The sequence below is a fragment of the Puma concolor genome, chromosome D2 (assembly GCF_028749965.1).
Source record: "Puma concolor isolate L17-30 chromosome D2, mPumCon1.1.hap2, whole genome shotgun sequence".
Lineage (NCBI taxonomy): Eukaryota > Metazoa > Chordata > Mammalia > Carnivora > Felidae > Puma > Puma concolor.
In genome coordinates, this window is record NC_141677.1 from 63,310,113 (window position 1) to 63,322,319 (window position 12,207).

Here is a 12,207-nt window from a genome sequence, read left to right on the forward strand (position 1 = left end):
CCAACCTTCTTTGGTACAGGTACCAGACCTACGCTGGGTTAGGGACCTCTTCCTAGGCAAATGTGGAATCAGGACTAAGAGATTCTAGTTGGAATCAGTTGTTTGCTTAAGTGGGGAGAAATAAAGTAGAAGCTTCTGGAGGAAGGTGAAATGCAGAGAGAAGTGAGCTAAGAGATAAAGAAAGGGTACTTCTTGACTCCTCTCAAAGTTCCAGTCTTTGGCCCCTGCTTCCTTCTAGGCTTGGTGTCCAAATCTTCCCTAGATTCCATAGGATTCACAAAAGAAATTCTCATTATTGCTGAGGCAATGGCAACTGTTGTTTTTTTTTTTTCTTGTGACCAAGACTGCTACCTAATATAGTCACTTCCAGTAGTGTGCACAAGAAAATGAGTAAGAACATGGGGGAATGTTGTGAGAAAGAAGGGAAGGGATGACACAGGTAGTCAGTACCTCTTTGTTTTCCACAACAAGGGTTCTCTCTGGTTTCTCGCAATCATCAAATTCTGGTTGCCAGACCACTTCTTCTAAGTCCAGATCTAAAATAATTTCTTGAATTCTTACATTTCTTTCCTTCACACGTGCAATTTCAAACTCTTTTTGTTTATATGCAGCATCAAACTCATTGTTGAAAATAGTTTTCACCTTGTAAATGACATCCTGAAATAGCAATATGATACTGTGAACACATCACATTATATGGTAACATGATCTCATGTTTTTACCTTCCCGCCAAATCAATTTACAAACTCTCAGCAAGTTAATCATTCTTTTAAATTTTTTTATTTATTAAAATTTTTAATGTTTTGTTTACTTTTAACTTTTTTTTAAAATATGAAATTTATTGTCTAATTGGTTTCCATACAACTCCCAGTGCTCATCCCAACAGGTACCCTCCTCAATGCCCATCACCTCCCTCCTACCCCCCATCAACCCTCAGTTTATTCTCAGCTTTTTTTTTTCTTCAACTTTTTTTTTTTTTTTTTTTTTTTTTTTTTGGGACAGAGAGAGACAGAGCATGAACAGGGGAGGGGCAGAGAGAGAGGGAGACACAGATTCGGAAACAGGCTCCAGGCTCCGAGCCATCAGCCCAGAGCCCGACGCGGGGCTCGAACTCACGGACCGCGAGATCGTGACCTGGCTGAAGTTGGACGCTTAACCGACTGCGCCACCCAGGCGCCCCTATTCTCAGCTTTTAAGAGTCTCTTATGGTTTGGCTCCCTCCCTCTCTAGCTTTTTTTTTTTTTCCTCCCCCCCACCCCCATGGTCTTCTGTTAAGTTTCTCAGGATCCACATAAGAGTGAAAACATATGGTATCTGTCTTTCTCTGTTTTATTTATTTTTGAGAGAGACAGAGACAGAGACAGAATTCCAGCAGGGGAGGAGCAAAGAGAGAGGGAGACACAGAATCTAAAGCAGGCTCCAGGCTCCGAGCTGTCAGCACAGAGCCCAACTTGGGGCTCAAACCCATGAACCATGAGATCATGACCTGAGCCAAAATTGGATGCTCAACCAACTGAGCTACCCAGGTGCCCCAGTAAGTTAATTGTTTTAAAAGATGGTTTATATTAAGTCATTTCTTGGTTCAATAACCCACAGTGGCAGCGGTAGGATTAAGGCAGTGATATAATTGTTATACCACACTCCACTTCCTGAAATGTTAGCCGTAACTCAATGTGCAGGTATGCTGATAAATGCTCAAGTAGGCAATGGGTACTAGGAGACTCCGGGCTATTCTCTCAACTTTTGTGTATGTTCCAAAAAAAATCCATCCTAAAATGTTTAAAAAGCAATATGTGATATTTATATTGGGAAATGTCTCTTCTTTGAGACCTGGTTTGGGGGAGATGTGGTAAGGAAAGGATGGCCTATAGAGATTGTCTAAAGAATTTCCCAGAAAAGCACAACTGCACACAATATTCTTTGTCTGTATGGTCAGGTCATTTTAAGGCAGGAAGGGGAGCTAAGCTGGCTAGCTGGACCTTGGCAGTGGGTCCAACTGGATTACCCCCACCTCTGCTGGTGAGTAGAATGATGGTCAACTCAAAGTATCCTTTATTTTACCATCAGAGTTTAATCTGTATATCTATCCTACTGAAGATGAAACCATCAAAGCAGGTAGAAAAATGTTCTTAACAGTTAAAACCAGAATTTCTCTTCGGCTGAAATTAACCTTCTTGTAGGAAAATGCCTTAACAAAACAGCAGAAAGGTGAGACACTGAGGGCACAGGTCAGCAGACGCTGAGCAACAAAAGACATAATGAAACAATTTTGGATATAAATGCATAGGAATTTCAGGGTTGGAGGAAGAGAAGGAAAAAAAAATAGGAAGAGAGAGCAGAGTATCATGGTAGAAGGCTGGAACTCAAATTGCAGATATGGCTGGAGGACTTTTAGGAATATGAATGGCCATTATTAAATTTCAAACTATCCACATTAGTGCAATCTCAGTCATCAAATTTTCAAAACCCTTTGGTTGGCATATACAGATGTGTTCTGAGACTGACTGGTTTGGTAGAAAGTGAGGAGTAGGAGCTTAGAGCTTGTGGGATGCTGTACTTTATCCCTGAGTTCCAGAAGAGAAGTTACGGAAATCTTAGGGAAGAAATTGTGTTTCCCCAGGTTAAGAGGATATATAAATAAGCAATCACATCTTGATCTTACAAGGAGGTTCTAAAGGACATCTGAGTTACCTAGAAGATGGCATTCAAGGACCTATTTTACCTTTGAGATTACTGAAGTTCTAAGTAGAACAATGATTTGCTTGTGGTATCAGCCAGTGTGGAGTGTTCCTCAGAAAACCTGTTATCAGAGATCCCAGTCCAAATAGATGAAAGCAACACTTGTATACAAGTTCTGTCTGAAGAACATGGACACACGAGCCATCTGGATATTTCTCTATGTACTTTAAAGACATCACGTGATTGGCATTAGATTTCAACTTGAGCCTTTGCAAGACACCCCATGGGGAATTTTAGAGATTTTGGAGGATAAGGAAAAATTCACCTACTTTTAGTAATATAATTTGGTTGATTTTCTCCTCTCTGGAATGAAGTTCCAATTGGCCTGACAACAGAGAGGCATGTACCCCAAAATCAGTACTCAGACTGCCAAGCAGATAATTGGGCAAGTTGTTAGTTTTTACTGCCACATCTTCTTCCTCTTCTTCATCCTCCTCTTCACGATGCTTTTTAACCAAGGTAATTGCAGACTGAACCTCTACAATTTCCTTCCGTAGCTAAATATAGAAAAAGATGACACAGAAGTTATGCAATAACAAGAATTCTCGAAAGGGCAATTTTGTGACAACTTAATTTTTTTCAGTCATCTTAGATGTCAAATTGTCTTGCCAACAACTGAATTCAAAGTGTTGGGTAGATCCTGAAACTGATGCAGAAGAGGGTTAAGCCTTGGAAACTGATAAACTGTGGATAAGTCGAAAGAGTGAACACTGTCCTTGACAGTATGTAATATTTACATTTCTGACAGGATTACAGCTATTTGTAAATACCTTGAGTCTTTCCTGACACCTAAACATTAAAAAATATACCTTTTCTTCATGTTTACAAAGGAACTTATTCCCATAGGACTGGGGAGTGTAGGTTAAGAAGAATTAAGTATGCCTTAATTTTATATTTCAGAAAAAGAATGGATGCAAGGTTCTGGGCCCCATTACACTGACAGGGATGTGTGCTTTTAGTGGTCTGATAGAGATTGCTGCTTGAAAACAAAGAAACAAAAAGCTGGGATTGTTCTAGGAAAACCGTAATTCCACCAAAGTAGATACTATGCATCTTTGGACAATTACTTAAAAACATAATCCCATATGATAAGAGATGATAAAAAGAGCAGGGTAGATGAAGACAAGTTCTAACCAGAACAAGAACAAAACCCCAAATCTCATTGTTTAAAAGTATATCCTCCTATTTGAGAGCTAGCCAGTATTATATAGGATTATAGACTTCTTGACTTATTGTGTGGATTTAGCTCCTATATTTATTAAAATATATTCTACAGGGGCGCCTGGGTGGCGCAGTCGGTTAAGCCTCCGACTTCAGCCAGGTCACGATCTCGCGGTCCATGAGTTCGAGCCCCGCGTCGGGCTCTGGGCTGATGGCTCAGAGCCTGGAGCCTGTTTCCGATTCTGTGTCTCCCTCTCTCTCTGCCCCTCCCCCGTTCATGCTCTGTCTCTCTCTGTCCCAAAAATAAATAAACGTTGAAAAAAAAATTAAAAAAATATATATATATATTCTACAAATTAACAGGGAATGAAAACATAAACAAGATCTAAACTTATCTTAAATTGTATCTTAACTCAGATCCATATGGAGACCCTAAAATAAAACACATTGCTTATATAAATACATATATATTTAAAATTGTACTTTAAGACACTCTGCTTCAATCTTCTTTTGCTGCAAAACTCTCTTTAATTCTTTCAACTCTTCATCCGTGCGTTCTTTCATTGGGAAGTTCTCAACCACGTAAGGCATGTGAAAGCACTTGAAAAAAAAAGGCAGGATAAATAAATTTATTTGTAGTATAATTGTATACACACAATTGGAGTGAGAGATGTTATCCCTGATTAAAATTAATTCATAGGTTATCATTTCATGAGTGAAATTGACAGTGGAAACTTTCTTTAAAATAAGACAACACAGGGTGCCTGAGTGGCTTAGTCAGTTAAGTGGCCAACTCTTGATCTCAGGGTTCCTAAGACAGCTCCACATGGGGCTCTGTGCTGACAGCTCAGAGCCTGCTTCAGATTCTGTTTCTCCCTCTTGCGCTGTTCCTCCCCCGATTGCATTCTCTCTCTCTCTCTCTCTCTCTCTCTCTCTCTCTCTCTCTCTCTCTCAAAAAAAAATAAATAAGTAAATATTTAAAAAAATTTATTTATATTACATTAGTATTGGTGTAAACCTTGGGTAGAAATACTATGCTTCAATGAAGGATTTATTTCTAGAGCAGTGATTCTCAACCAGGAGTGATTTCACTTGCCCTGTCCCCCTCCTCCCCAGCCCCCCAGGGACATTTGGCAATGTCTGGAGCTATATTTGATTTTCACTAGTGGGAGTTTTGGATGCTACTGGGGCCTAGTAGATAGAGGTCAAAACATCCTACAATCCATAGGACAGCCTCTACACCACAGAATTAACCAGCCCCTAATGTGCCACTCTTGGGAAACCCTGTTTAAGAGCAATACTCAACCACAAATATGTAGGGTAACCATATATTTCATTACCCAAATTGGGGGGGCATATTTGAAATGAGAAGGGTGCTCTTAATAGTTACTCTAGGACCACAGGGATAAACTGGGACTTTTGGTCACCTTACATGAAGAGGAACATTGTGTTGGGAGGAATCTCAGTGAAAAAGCATAAAAACCAGACATTTAGAGGGCACAGGTAGAACTGTGGACAGTACTGTGTCTAGTTTTGCATCTGTGTGGAATGTGAATGAAGCGGCTTTTTGGAACAGATAGATAATAAGACTGGATGCAGGTAGTTCATAGAGGAAAGAGAGAAAATCTTCAGAGCTGCTGGCTTGGAGGGGCACAGGGACCGAACAGAGAGGGAAGAACGAGACGAGAGAAAGTGGTACATCCAGGTGGAATCTGGAAGGGCAAGGCATGCTCTGAATGCTTTTGTATGTATGCATTTTCTTAAAATTATTTAAAAGTTTTTTCCACCATGAGACTCTCAATGAAAATTCTCATCGGCTAAGGTATTGTACCTGGAGTTCTATCTGTTACCTTAAGAGCTCGACCTTTCACAGCCATCGCATTCCAGCATTCTTCTTTAATAAGTTCAGCCAAATAGGCCTTGGCTAGGTTATGCATCTCTGCATCCTTTCTTATCTTGAAGAACATAAGTGAAGGGGAAAAAATACACATGAAAACGTGGCCTCTTGAAAAAATAATCTGAATTGTAAATTCACTAATCAGCCGTGGCTGCACATTTAGTGGTAGTGTGGGATCTTCTTTCCCCAATGTTTTGGGTTGCCCTGTGTTCAGATGTCCTTTGGGAGGAACACTTTCCTGTCTCAACAACATTTCCTAGAGTTTAGTCTGGAGGCTTGGGATTCCCTTCCTTGAGGACCAGGGTGTCAACACAAACACCTCTAAAGGCAGGTAGGTCCTAAACGTGAGCCAGGGAGGTGTTGAGGACACATGCGTGGCCATGGTGGACTGCAGAACTAAAGTGCACACTGGCGGGTTGGTACAGAGCTGGAAAGCAAACCCACTGTGCCAAGTGTTCCTGTTTTATTAGAGAAGCTTGAAAATGTATATTTAAAAAATTTTTTTTTAATGTTTATTTATTTTTAAGAGAGAGAGCGAGTGTGGGAGGGGCAGAGAGAGAAGGAGACACAGAATGCGAAGCAGGCTCCAGGCTCTGAGCTGTCCGCACAGAGCCCAACATGGGGCTTGAACCCACGAACAGAACCATGAGATCACGACCTGAACCGAAGTCGGACGCCCAACCGACTGAGCCACCGAGGCACCCCGAAAATGTGTATTTTTAATGAAACTACCAGATATCTAAATGTTGCCTTACCTCTTTTCAATGCATATTTGAAGTGCCAGTTTGTGACCTTTGTCTTGGGGTCACTTAATTCTTCTAATTTTTATATCCACAATAAATAAATGCTCCATGGGGTGCCTAGGTGGCTCAGTTGGTTGAGCGTCTGACTTAGGCTCAGGTCATGATCTCGCAGTCTGTGAATTCGAGCCCTGTGTCGGGCTCTGTGCTGACGGCTCAGAGCCTGGAACTTGCTTCTGATTCTGTGTCTCCCCTCTCTCTCTGCCCCTCCCCCGCTCATGCTCTATCTCTCTCTCTCTCTGTCAAAAATAAATAAACATTAAAAAAAATTTTAAAAAAATGCTCCATTTCTCTTGGGGATCATATGCTTGACCTTTTCTCATTTAGAAACATACACTATCTCAATTAGTTTTATCTGCTTAAGTCAGCCAACTGCTTAACACATAAGTGGTTAAGTATTCTTGTTTTAATGGAGTTTGCTAAAAGATCTAACATGAAAGTGAGGACCAACAATCTTTAGTCCTTAGGATCCTCTTCAGACCCTCTTTTGCATTTCGCTGTGTTGGCAGAATTATCAGCAAACTAGCTAAGAATATATCTCCCAGATTAGAAGATGTCTTGTTTATTCATATGTGTTTATTTTATTCATTGTGTGATCAAAGGCTTTGTTTAATTTGTATTTTACTTCTTTTTTTATCCACTGAGTTAATGGCTAATACAGTTTTAAATTATTTTTTCCTTAAATAAACAGCTGTTTTGGCCTATCAGTTGTCAGAATCTGCCTGATTCCCAGCCTACCCAGCCCTCTCCTCTCTACTGCTGAGGCTATTTGATCAACCCCTCCAGACTGTGTTCAGGTTGTCATTACTGGGCTTTGGTCTTTTCCCTATTGTTGAGATCCTAGCCGAGGCTAACTAATCGCCTGTTCCCTTTAGGACTGGGATCCCTGACAGGTAGGTAGCACTAACTCTTTCCAGGGACTAGTATTCTGTTCCCAAATGTGCTGAAGGCCACCTGGGTTTAGGGTGTCATCTGCTAACACTGTTCTGTGCTGGACCATCTGGTTCCACTATCACATCTAATCTGGGGCCAATCTTTCTTCCAAGCCCAGAGCCAAAAAAAAAAAAAAAAAGGTAATAATATTGGGGAAACGAGTGTGTGAAGAGCCATTCTCTGCACCAAAGACTGCCTCAAAGGATCAAAGAAGCTTCTGGAGAAATATGTAGGAATTTGATAAGCAGCAAGGAGCATCTGGACAGAGGCATGGGGTGGGGGGTAATCAGGGTGGGCTCATCAGTGATCTGCAGGTCAGCAGGCCAGAGGGGCAGGTTTGTGGGGCTGAGTGGTCCCACATTAGCTTGGAGAGAGAACCAACAATGAACACAGGGCTAGGCACCTGACCCAGATGCACTACGGAGAGGTCAAGTGATTCTAGGTCCAAATCCTTAGTTTCCTCAAGTCAGGAAAACCAAAAACCTACCTTTTTTGGATGGTTGCAACAATCAAAATAAATAACATTTAAAAAGCCCCTAAACTGGTGTCTATTTGCTATAATAAGAAAATGGGATGATTTCTAACAGCTTTCTGTTGAGTGTAAGAAAAGCCAAATTCTTTACAATGATGTACAAGGTCTTCAGAGCCGGTCTCTGCCCCCACCTCATTTCAAGAAGCTCTCTCCTTCCCCTGTGCTACTGCCTTTCTGGCCATGGTATTTCTGGAGTAATCCAAGCCATTTCTGCCTCAGGACCTCTGTTCATGCTGCCTCCTTCGCCTGATATTCTCTTCCCCCAGCTCCTTGCATAGCTAGCTCCTTCTCTCCTTTTCGTTCCCTTTAAAGTGGTCTTCTTTGACCGCAGAAGTAGATGCCCCATATCTATCACAGAATTCAGTTTGTTTCCATCATACAATATAGAGAGATTTGTGTATGGTCTGTCTTCTCCACTAGATTAGTGCCATGTGGGCAGGACCTATATTTCATAGGCATTGTATTCCTGGCACTGACAATAGTGCCTGGCACATAACAGGTATTCAATAAATGTTGCAGAATGAATGGATGGATGGATGGATGGATGAATTTTACCTCCTTGAGTCAGCCTGTGAGGTCCTCTTGGTACTGATTCTGTTATTCAATATATTTCCTCTCATTCTCAGCCTTATATCATTCACTAATTTGACAAATATGCCTCATTTCTGTATCTTTACCCCAGTCATTAACTTATTTAACAAGAAAGGGTCCTAGAGCACATCACTGGAGACCTCCCTCCTAGAGGCATCAAATTATCAGCCTCTTTTTGATATAGTTGTTTAACCAACTATAATCCACTCAAATGTCCTTATATCCAGCAATATTTCCTTCTCTTATTTAGGAAAAAAATGTTTTTTATACTTGCACACTCAAAAAGTTCAATGTACTGTGCAGGTTGAGAAAGAGGTAGCTTAAGAACATTCTGTGTAGGGGCACCTGGGTGACTCAGTCAGTTGAGTGTCCAACTCTTGATTTCAGCTCAGGTCATGATCTCATAGTTTGTGGGATTAAGCCTCACGTTGGGCTCCATGCTGACAGGGCAGGATCTGCTTGGGATTCTCTCTCTCCCTCTTTCTTTCTCTGTCCCTCCCTCACTCGTGTTAGCTTGCTTGTCTCTCTCTCTTTCAAAATAAATAAATAAAAGCTTAAAAAAAAAGAGAACATTCTGTGTAAAACACAATTAGGACTTTTACCTGAAATAAAACCCATATGAGTAAACAATGTAATGTGACACAAAGAGATGCAAAGGCTGTATTAATAGAAGTATAGTATCTAGAAAAATGGAGGTTTCATTTTATGCTTTTCTCTAAACTGGACAGATAATAACTGGAATTCTTTTGTGGATGCCATACTCAAATACAATGAAATCATAGGGGAAAATGTATGACATATGATGAAGCTATTGAAACTACATCATATGATGGTCATAGGAGCTGGGACAGCTAGCTTAGACAAGATACAGAGGGAACATGGTAAGTGCTAATCTTCTCTGTTTTCAGAGTGGCCATTGAATAGATGATGCTTAAAGGGCAGAAGAATCAGTGAATAAAGGGAGAAGGATTCCAACTCCTGTCAAGAAATGGCTTACTAATCCAGAAGGTCCAAAGTTGGCATAGGTGGCTGAGAGGATTTCAAAAAACGTTCAAACATATGGTGGGAGATGGCTGGAATGGATGTTAGGAAAAGAGGGACACACATCAGATGTGTGGCTCGCCCAGTCACCCCTTTCCCCTAACTCCCAAATTTAATAATTCTCTGACTCGTCGCATTTATACTCACTAGGTTTGCTTTCTTTGCATTGTGCTGGGGAAGTTTTTATTTTGTTCACATTATCCTAGAAAAGTTCTCCTTCACATTTTCTTTTTTACTTCTTTCATTATGTTTCTTTATGGTGCTTAATTCAGATTTTTCCATACCTTTGCCACTTCTTCCTCATTTTCGTTATGAAGCCTTTCCAGTTCTTCAAGATCCAGGCTAAATTCCTTTTGCTCTAATTTTGCAATATTGTCTATTGCTTCATTTTCTTCCATCATAGTCAGAACCTGAATTTTCAGATAAGAAAGAATGGTGACAAGAATGAAACTTTATAGCCATGCTTTTCAGAGTCTCTTCAGACAGCGGTCAGTAAAAAAAGAGAGGTCTTGTTTATCTAAATATAACTATTGAGTAAAGCATTAGGTTATGGGCTTATTGCAGCCATTTAAGTTTTCAGCTTTAACCCTCGTTCATCTAAAAATGACAACAAAAATGTGTAAATTCATCACTTCATTGAAAGAAATTAAGGAATTATTGATATTTAGGTGTGCTGATGGTATTGTGATCATGTGTTTTAAGAGTTCTAATCTTTTAGAGGTACCTACTTAAATAATTAAATGATATAATATCTGGGATTTACTTCAAAATGATCAGGAAAGGGCACCTGGGTGGGTCAGTTGGTTGAGCCTCCAAATTTGGCTCAGGTCATAATCTCATGATTCGTGAGTTCAAGCCCCGCATCAAGCTTGCTGTCAGTGCAGAGCCTGCTTTGAATCCTCTGTTCCCCTTTCTCTCTGCTGCTCCCCTACTCACATTCTCAAAATGAATCTCAAAAATGAATCCTAAAAATTAATAAACATTTAAAAAATGATCAGGAGAGGGGACAGTGGCTGAGGATATAGATGAAACAATATTGGCCAATGGATTTATTATTTTATTATTCTCTCTCCTTTTATATTATATTTGAACATTTCCAAAATAAAAATTATGTTTAGAAGTTTATAACTTCAGGGAAGGCTGGGTGGTTCAGTCAGTTAAGTGCGTGATCTTTATTTTGGCTCAGGTCATGATCTCAGGGATCATGGGTTTGAGCCCTGAGTCAGGCTCTGTGCTGACAGCATAGAGACTGGTTGGGATTCTCTCCTTCTCTCTCTGCTTGTGCTCTTTTTCTCTCTCTCTCCAAATAAACATAAAAACAATTTTTTTCTAATTAAAAAAGTTTATAACCTCAGAAAATTCAGGGCCAAAGGACACATACTGCAACATGGATGATAAAGTATCAATATCTTCAATATATTAAAAGCTCTTACAAGTCAACAACAAAAGAAAATCAGAAAATATAATAGAAAAATTGAGGACCTCAATTTCAAAATAGTTGACTGAGAATGGAGTTTACAATCATCCTTCCCCACCTCAATCCATAAAATAAAGAGAAAAGAAGTGTATGATAAATAGATAAATCCACTACTAAAATTAAGACAGAAAAAAAGAATCTTTCAGTGGCCCAGAAACTGTAACTTCTGAAAGATGAAAATCAGATGGATCTAAATGATACATGATAGCCCCAAGTGTCCACAAGACAATATTTAACAACATGTAGAAGGTACACCAGATATAGGAGCATGCAGTAATCTGGAAGTAACTGGCTGAGTGGCTGGCTGGGGGGACTCATCAGAAACAGGCAGTGGATAGAACCTGCATGTATATGTACCACCACTTGATAAAACTCCTGGGGGCCCAGCAGTAGTACCAGGGGTGTTTACCACCAGGCAGAGAAAAATGAAATAAATATTTGAATGGGAGAAATAGGGCAATGACAAGGAGTCTGTCAGTGGCTAGAAGGAATTAGAGAACATCTCCCTCTGCCACAAGACAGGTGGCCAAGACATCTACCAACACCACCCATCCCTTCTCATTCTACTGAAAACAGAGCAATATACTTACTTAAGTCAGATCTCCTACACATCTTCCCAAGCAGGTTCAACTCGTAGAGTGAATTACAATGGGGCATGTCAACTTTAAAGATGAGCATGGAGTAATAAAAATAATAATACATCACCAATATTTGGAGAACAACAAGACCATTGAAGAGAGACAATAAATTCAATAAACAGAAGACTTGTTACACAAAGAAAGGGAGTTAATTAAGCAAAAGTAGAATTTTACAGTAACTAGATACAAAATGTTGTATATCATAAAAGGTATCAAGAGATTATAAAACTTAAAAACGTTGGTCTTTTAAGTTTGATCTTTGAAACAAAAATAATTCAATAGATGGGCTGAATAGCAGATGGACAGTTGAAGATAATCAGTGATCTGCAAGAATCAGTTAAGAATTCTCCTGGGGTGTAACCAAACAAAATAAAGAGACAGAAAATGTGAAAGAAAAG

The 12,207-nt window shown here is 39.9% G+C and overlaps 1 protein-coding gene across 4 annotated transcripts in view; it reads right to left on the minus strand.

Annotated features, from left to right (window-relative positions):
• The window catches only part of CFAP43 (cilia and flagella associated protein 43), a 132,270-nt gene that overhangs the window by 32,258 nt on the left and 87,805 nt on the right, over window positions 1-12,207 (minus strand). For 3 of the 4 annotated variants that reach the window (XM_086680800.1, XM_086680799.1, XM_086680797.1), the window contains exons 20-24: window positions 9,979-10,104; window positions 5,751-5,855; window positions 4,384-4,500; window positions 3,009-3,236; window positions 451-657 (exon numbers count right to left, since the gene is read on the minus strand). In XM_086680800.1, coding sequence (XP_086536926.1) covers window positions 451-657; window positions 3,009-3,236; window positions 4,384-4,500; window positions 5,751-5,855; window positions 9,979-10,104 — 783 coding nt within the window. The remainder of the gene's footprint in view (window positions 1-450; window positions 658-3,008; window positions 3,237-4,383; window positions 4,501-5,750; window positions 5,856-9,978; window positions 10,105-12,207) is intronic. The other variant, XM_086680798.1, reaches the window with a different exon arrangement.